At 38.0% G+C, this 8,265-nt stretch overlaps 1 protein-coding gene across 1 annotated transcript; it reads left to right on the top strand.

The window, feature by feature from the left end:
- Positions 1-666: 666 nt before the first annotated feature.
- LOC131060782 (inactive TPR repeat-containing thioredoxin TTL3) lies at positions 667-5,811 on the top strand. Its single transcript, XM_057994176.2, has 7 exons — positions 667-2,801; positions 3,075-3,270; positions 3,390-3,562; positions 4,032-4,365; positions 4,522-4,726; positions 4,862-4,968; positions 5,121-5,811. Exons 1-7 carry the CDS (start codon positions 1,453-1,455, stop codon positions 5,271-5,273), a joined length of 2,517 nt encoding a protein of 838 aa, XP_057850159.2. The 5' UTR covers positions 667-1,452; the 3' UTR covers positions 5,274-5,811.
- Positions 5,812-8,265: the final 2,454 nt, after the last annotated feature.

Below are 8,265 nucleotides of genomic sequence, written 5' to 3'. Positions count from 1 at the left end.
TCTTCGAAAGTATAAATGAATTGAATCAACTTTACACTTGTAGATTCAAAATAAAAAGTAAATAAATCTAGAAATCAAAACCAAATCTCTAAAAATAAATAATAGAAAGCAGATACCACTTAGTGTACTTAATATAGTGTAATCAAAAGGGGCCCAATTTAGTATAAAGGGAAAGGGCATGGTTATGGTGGTATGCAATTTGCACCATGGGTTGTTAATGTTTAAATTTATTAATTAAACGTGGCATCGTGCAATTATATGCTTCTCGGGGAAAATCACGAGCTAAATTCTCGAGGAAGGGATTCCAGTTCCTAGTAAATAAATATGCAACGATTTTTTGGCCCCTGAAACAGAAAAATGAAAAATAAAAAACAAAAAATAAAATATTCCTTGGAAAAGAGCAGTCTGAAAAGGAGAAAAACAGTTCACCCCTCACATGTATCTGCATGGCTCCCCTCCAAAAGGCCGCATCAACTGCCCACCTTTTAATTTAATAATTGAGGGGGGGGGATGCCACGTGGTAGGTGACGTGGAAGAAGCACAGGGCGAATGGCAGGGAGTGGCACATGGCCAGCTCCTCTCCTGTCATGAGCACACATGGACGCATTTTAACTCTGTTAACAATAATGCCATTATTCATCTTATGCCTTCTCTTTGTCATGTCATCATCGTCCCCACTGCCAGCCATGCCATGTCAGCACATAATTAAAAAACATATGTATTGGGTTTTAGAAGAAACTGGGAGTTTTGTGGGAGCTTGCCAGGTTGGCAATGGAAGCTTAGAGATCCCGGTTATACAGGTTGGGCAATGGTTTGTGAGAGTTTAAAATTTTTCTGGGCACCCTTCTCGTGAATTACTTAGTCCAAGTTTGAGTCTTGGATTTTAAGCTATTGGGGAAAATCTTCCCTTACATATCTTCCTTCTTCTTCAGCCTTCACTGCCAATGCTTCTACATTAATGCTCCAAAGGTCTCTAGTTTCTCATTCAAATACTCTCACTGCACTTCATTCATTTCCCAGTTGAATGTATGGGCTAGGTGAGTATATATTCAGTTTTTGAGCCTCTGTTCCAATCTCCTCCTCTTCTTCTTCTCCTTCCTATTGACGTGGTTGGAGGTGTGAGTGGGTCCTGTAACCCACTTTCCTTGCAAGTTTAATACCCCCCCTCAGGGTATATTACTAGCAAGGAAGTTCTGGGAGTGAAGATTTGAACTTTTATTTTTCGGATTTTTTGGGAGTTCTGTGAGATTTTGATTTCATCTGGTTAGGTGGATCGGAATCTTTCAACCACCATTTTTTTTTGGAGATTTCAATTTGGGTTTTCTTTCACATTTTTTTTGGTTAAATTCATTGCGAGGCCTCCAAATTAGGCCACTGCTTGTTCATAGCTACAGATCACATTGTCTGCTGGTTAGCGTTTCTGCCATTGTTTGAATTTCTTTGGAAGAAGATATGCAAGCACAAATGGCCTATTTTCCTCCTGAAACCAAGAAGCGTGGTGGGTTCGATTTGTATGGGGGGGTCTTTAACAGTAGGATTTTTGGGTCCTTTAGGGATTCTAATGGGAATGCGGATCGGTCTAAGAATAATAATAATGGGGGCAGTAGCCCCTCCTTTTATTCGTTTAGTAAGAATGGCGATGGTGATAAGCAGCGGCAGATGCCTGTAGGAGAGACCAAAAATATCATGAAAGCTGAAGAGATCCATAAAATGGCAAATGCCGGTGGAGGAATTGCAGACAGTGGGAAAGAAATGGAAATGAATTTGAAAGAAGCTCAACACGGAGATGCCAACAATGTGAATTTGAAGGGATCCATCCACAAGATTGGGGCGGATTCGGGAAGAGTCGATATGGATAGCAAGAAGCAAGATGCGGAATTCTCAGATAATTCTGTTAGTTCTATGTCTGTAAGCTCTAGCCTGGGCAGAAAATCCTCTGATGCAAGCAGTTGTAGTTCTTGTGGGTCGGTCAGTGGTATTGTGAACATGGTAGTGAGCCCAGGAAGGGAGATGGTTAAGTTGGGTGGAAATCGTAGCCATTCTGGAGAGCTGAGCAGTGGGGGGAGTTCAAGTGGAGGAAGTCCTACGGTTGAAAGCAGCGGAAGGAGGTCCTGCTCAAGCGTTGGCAACATACTTGGAAATGGGCCTGCAAGGAAATCATATTCCGCTCCTTTGGGAAATTTGAAGCATCATGGATCTAGGGCGACCAAAAGTGACTGCTATCCGCCCTCTCTGAAAAGTGGTTATTCTTCTAGTTCTTCTGGAGAACTGACCAGTCACAGTAACAATAGCAATGGCAATGGCAATGTCTCTCACATTGGCAATGTGCTTTCCAGTGGAAACATCCTTTCCAATGGAAAACCAAAACCAAACGCTGCCACAAACAATGGGAAAGGGATTCCAAGGGGGACATCAGATCATGTTCCAAGCCAGTATGTTCTGAGATCTGGAAATGCAAACTATGGACATGGAAGCATAATCAAGGGGAATGGAGTGACTGGAAACATTCAGATTGCTGGCGAAAACATAATGTTGAAGCGTGTCCTGGCCAGTACAGATCCAGAGGTTGTGAAGAATGGTGGAAATGATCAGTATCATAAGGGGCATTTTTCAGAGGCACTGTTTTTGTACGAAAGAGCAATTGCTTTATCTCCTGGACATGCTTTGTATCATAGCAATAAGAGTGCTGCACTTACAGGCCTAGGCCGTTTGCAGGAAGCGGTTCAGGAGTGCTTGGAGGCAATTAAGCTTGATCCTTCCTATGTTCGTGCCCATCAGAAACTTGCAACTCTCTATCTCAGGTATGCTTTGTTTATCTATCAACTCCTCTTTTTTCATTTTTGACATTTTAACCAGAGTAGTTAGTCATTGAATTCCAGGCAAAAAGAACAGACCAGGGGCAGGGGAAGCACAAATTACACTTTTTTTTTTCAACAAATTCATTTGGCTTGAGAAGTTAAACCCCTCGGTTAACATTGAATCACAGAGTAATTTACAAAAATCCAGGAGGTAAAAGGAATGAAACCACAAAAGAAATAAGATTATGATTAATTTATTTTGGGTATGCAATGCAGATTGGGGGAAATAGAAAATGCTAAAACGCACTTAAAGATAGCTGGGCAGCTGCCAGATTGGAGTGAACTGCAGACAGTACAAGCAGTGGAAGTTTACCTAACCAAATGTGCAGAGGCTAGGAAGATAGGAGATTGGAGAAGTCTTTTGAGAGAGAGCACTGCAGCTATTATGGCAGGTGCCGATTCTGCACCACAGGTAGGAAACCGGAGGAGCTTTCATCCTTTTTTCAATGAGAAGCTTTATTTACAAATTTTGTTGCATTGTATTGAGGGTTGTTCTATTCAGCTGATTTTGTTTTCATGCTTCTCCTGCAGTTATATGCATCTAAAGCTGAAGCTTTACTAAAGATTCAAAGATTAGATGAAGCAGATGGGGTTCTGATGGCTGCACCCAAGATAGTAGTTGACGCATCTGCGAGATTTTATGGGATTGTGGGAAATTCTTATCTGCTGCTGGTTCAAGCACAGGTTGACATGGCTTTGGGAAGGTGAGTCACTATGAACAAGTTGTGATCAAAATTTTCTCATTTGCATTTCTGTTGTATGGTGTTTCTCAACAAGCTTTTGTTAGAAAACTAGGCAAATAAATAGGTTCATTCTTTTAGACAATCTGCATACTATCAGGGGATTCAATGCACACAAATGATCTTTCAACACAATGTAGCATTCATTTCAAACTTGCATGAATCAATTTCTCATCCTAAGGACTGTTAGTATGTCAAGGCTTCAAGCTCATTAGAGATTGATCACAGAAGAAATAACCGGTCTTGTGAAACTGGTTAAGAGAATCAAATACTACACACAGTTTATCCCAAAGAATTCTGTGTAAAAATGTTGTGCTACAGAAACTTCAATTGCTTACAAATGTTATCTTAGTCACATATTTTATGGACCGTTAATTAGAATTGAAGTCAGAATCTAGCAAGAGGCATGACCAATGAAGAGTGGTGTCTGCAGGTTCGAAAGCGCAGTTACAAATGCAGAAAGAGCAGCTCGTATGGATCTATATAATCATGAGGTCACTGCATTGCTTAGAAAGGCTAGATCTGTGGCTGATGCCCGCAAAAATGGAAATGCTTTATTCAAAGCTTGCAAGTATTTTGAAGCATGCACAGCATATGGAGAAGGGCTTGAACATGATCCCATGAATGCAATTTTGCTATGCAATAGAGCAACATGTAGGTCTAAGCTTGGGCAATGGGAAAAGGCAGTAGAGGATTGCAATGCTGCTTTGAGCATTAAGCCTACCTACTATAAGGCTCTTCATAGGCGAGCAGACTCAAATGCTAAGGTATGCAAAGCATCACCTGGTGGGACTATAATGGCTGTTTCCTTTTTGATGGCCTTCAATTTTTCTTCCTTCTAAAGCATATTTTGCTTCAGGCCATATAGATCAGGTTTCATATTCATCTTTTTCTTACTACCATGACTTATTAAACATCAACAGCTTGAGCGATGGGAGGATTCTATGAGGGATTATGAAGCTTTGAGAAGAGAAGTTCCTGGCGACATAGACGTGGCTCGAGCTCTTTTTGATGTGCAAGTGAATTTGAAGAAATCACGCGGAGAGGAGATTAATAACATGAAATTTGGAGGTGAAGTTGAGGTGGTTTCCAGCGATGATCAATTTAGACAAGCAATTACTGCCCCTGGTAAGATTGTGTTGCATTCATCTATGCATTGTTATTGCATTTACTTTTATGATAGGGTTCCCTGATTGCATTTTTGATAAGTACTGTAGGTGTATTGTATTATTCATTGATAAGACTGTTGGGTTCACTGTACAGGTTTAGCAGTTGTCCATTTTAGTTCAAGATCAAATGAGAGATGCAAGCAGATTTCTCCATTTGTTGACCACCTTTGCAAGAGATATCCATCTGTAAATTTTCTTAAGGTAGTATCATAGCTTATAAAAATCTGCTATTTTGTTGAAATAGTCTTTTTTATGGCTTACCAATGGGCTAATTTATTTGAACCTTTGTTGTGTGCATGTGAAGGCTTACCAATGGGCTAATTTATTTGTACCTTTGTTGTGTGCATGTGAAGGTTGATGTACAGGACAACCTTTTCTTGGCAAAGTCGGAAAATGTGAATTGTGTACCAACTTTCAAAATTTACAAAAATGGTTTCAAAGTAAAAGAAATCATTGGGCCAAGTCAGCAAATGTTGGAGAGCTCAGTAAATCATTATAGTCTTTAATAAGCAGTGGGATTCATACATTTAGTTTCACATATTTTTCATGAACAAATAAAGTGGATCATCACCACAGCTTTCTCACATTCTTTGAGACCTGAACTTTGGTTCAGACAGGCTCTTGTATCCCATTGTATTGCATTTAGGACCATTCTGCAACATACCTAGTTTGCATTCTTTCCACTTCTATTCATTTTGTCCTTCACTCAACAAAGTGCAAAGCAAGACCTTATTCCACACAGGTGTCAAGTGATCTAGCAAGATTTTGTAAAAGCCAACTTTTTTTTTTATTATCAGCAGAGGAAGTCTTGAATTGCACTTTGTTGAATGGGTGCCTTCTAAGATAGTGGGTATGGGCACCGGGACATAAGTTCTTCTTGTATACAGATGATTTTTGCAGCCTTCGCATCTGCATCTGCTTCTCATGATGGTAGCTGGTTTATATATAGCTTCATTAAGCATTCATTCTTCCTTGTACATATGTTCAATGGATTATATTCTTGAGAAATATTCATTCTCTAGTTGTTCTAGAGACCTTCATCTTTGGAACATGTACATTAAGCCAGGAGTATAATTATAATTTTCTCCTCTTTTACTGAAAATAAATCTTGATTAGCATGGTAACTATAATTAAGGTTTGCTCTATCTAGTACAAAATATTTCTTTGGTGGCATAATTGGCTTAGTGGCTATAATTAAGATCCCACTTAAATGCCAGTATAAAATTAGTTCAATCCAGGCAAGATTTTAGTTTTGTTGCGGAGCTCATTCTACCAAACAAGTGGATCCCATTAAAAATAAAAGCAGCTATTATAAGAATCTCTTACCAAATAATTGTGGTTAAGAAATGTGTCCATCATATGAAAATTGTGTGCAGAAATAATCAGTTGGAAATTTTGTAGGATTCTTTCCATGATGGGCATGTGAATATGAGGAAATCAATGGGAATTGATTGAAGGAGATGATCACTAGAAATTTGTTATACTTCCCACCAAAGTGGGGCCCAAAAAGAGGGTTCTGAAATGACCATGGTTTACACTATAATGCTAATGCATGCGCACTACGACATGTCCCACTCTTAGTTCCAAAAATAACCTAACCTATTTCAACATTTCTCTTTCCATTCATATGCTTTACCTAGTGTTTACTATTTCCTGATAACCTGCTCTCACTATTATATTTTCTTTGACTACAACTTCATTTCCATTTGAAAAGAAATCTCACACACAAGACAAAAGATAAGTGGAAGATAAAATTCGAATAATCCAAACAAATTCCATCTAGAAAAGTACGATGTGCGTAAGAGACAGACACAACATCAAGAGCCAAGTCAAGCTACATAACTCTTCATTGAATACATTCAGCTTTGAGGACAACGATTGGCATATATTCTGGGTCATTTTTTAATCAGTTTTATTTCAATATAAGATCAATCATTTTTGTTTGGTAATTTTTTTTTAGAGTGTTTTATAAGGATTATATATCATTTATAAGATCGTTTTTGTTTTCATATAAGAATATAAGTCTGACTGAAACTTCTTTCTTTTTTAAGAGTCAAGGAATGGTCCATTCCAACATTGTCTCTTATGACGTGAAGGCATTGCATTCGGTTTAGAATCATTCAACTTCATCATCTAATCAAAGAGTATAGACTTTTTCTTTTTCTTTTTCTTTTTCTTTTTAAAAATAATATCAAGATTTTGCATTTAATAAGATTGATCTGGACTCGTTCATAACCATTGAACTAGACTTATAAATTGAAGATTCATTAATATTTTTAAAAATCTGACTTTTCCCATTTTCCAAAACCTCATTGATTGTTGCTTCTAACATTCACCCACAACTTACGCTATTAAAAAACCCCTGAAAATTAAGGATGATGAAGGATTTATAGGGTACATGTATGAGTTGTTCTTTCATGGAAGGAGAAAATAAGGCTTGTTGGTTGGATACAGCTAATTGTTGGGGTTGTTTAATGCTGCGATGAGGTGATCAAATGAGGGTGGGTCTGTCTTTTCTCTCAGTCCTCACGCGTGGGAGCAGGCTGACTAAGAATAAGAATATGATAGGATGGGATACATCGATGACCAAACTCAGAGGTGTCTCAATTTTGTTGGTTCTAGGCAGCCCTAGAAATCCCATCAGCTTGGAAACTCATTGTGCTCAATACTTTTTCCTAAAATATGGTAAAGATTATTTGGAGAAGGCCAACTCTTAGCATGGCATTGTTGGCTATCTATACCAACTCTAGTGTGATTGTAGCATTAATTTATTCTATTCTAGATCTAAGGGGGAAAGGGCTAGAAAGATGATAGGATTTAAGAAAATAATGGTAAAGAAGTTATATATCAGAAACATAAGTTTAATTTTTTATTTTTTTTAATTTAAGTGTAATTTTCTGAAGGTATACTTTCTTGTTAGCTAGTGTCTATTACAAAGTTAGTAAAGCATATTCTATAATAGGAGTTGTCGTCACTGTTGAAATAATAGTTAGTTTGGATTAAAATTTAAATATTGTCAAATGACAATCATATTGTAAACAACTTGTGTGATCTATTCTCCTTATTGTAATTGGGCTAGGACCCAAACATAACGTGTACCCTTAATGTGAACCCCAAATGGGCGGTAAAGGCAAACACACAATAATGTCTTAATAAGTCAAGACCTATTTGAGCGGTCTATATAATATTATTATGAAATTAATAAGGAAGCCGACTTGAAACTTGACACCTCAAGTCAAGTATATATGCAAGTGATTTGCATGACATTATACACAATCACATTATGCGAATTACATCAATTAAGTCAACGAACTTGTAATGAGCCTCAAGTTAGCGAAATTGTTGTCTCAAGCTTATTCATCTTCTTGAAGGTCAACGCTCATCTCTCTCCATTGGTTGGTCTGATATACATGTTGTCAAGTCTGCAAGAGTTATCTTAAGTTTGAGACAGACTTCTGGAAGGCCAACGATCACCCCCATGCAAGTGAATTCCTTCTA

The sequence above is a fragment of the Cryptomeria japonica genome, chromosome 10 (assembly GCF_030272615.1).
Source record: "Cryptomeria japonica chromosome 10, Sugi_1.0, whole genome shotgun sequence".
In the NCBI taxonomy this organism is placed as follows: domain Eukaryota; kingdom Viridiplantae; phylum Streptophyta; class Pinopsida; order Cupressales; family Cupressaceae; genus Cryptomeria; species Cryptomeria japonica.
This window is presented reverse-complemented; position numbering and strand designations above follow the sequence as displayed.

Bases quoted from the DNA above. Each gene is read 5' to 3' on its own strand.
- LOC131060782 (XM_057994176.2), top strand. From the start codon at position 1,453: ATGCAAGCACAAATGGCCTATTTTCCTCCTGAAACCAAGAAGCGTGGT. The intron at 3,563-4,031 runs GTGAGTCACTAT...TGGTGTCTGCAG, and splicing joins GTTGACATGGCTTTGGGAAG to GTTCGAAAGCGCAGTTACAA. The intron at 4,727-4,861 runs GTAAGATTGTGT...TTCACTGTACAG, and splicing joins ACAAGCAATTACTGCCCCTG to GTTTAGCAGTTGTCCATTTT.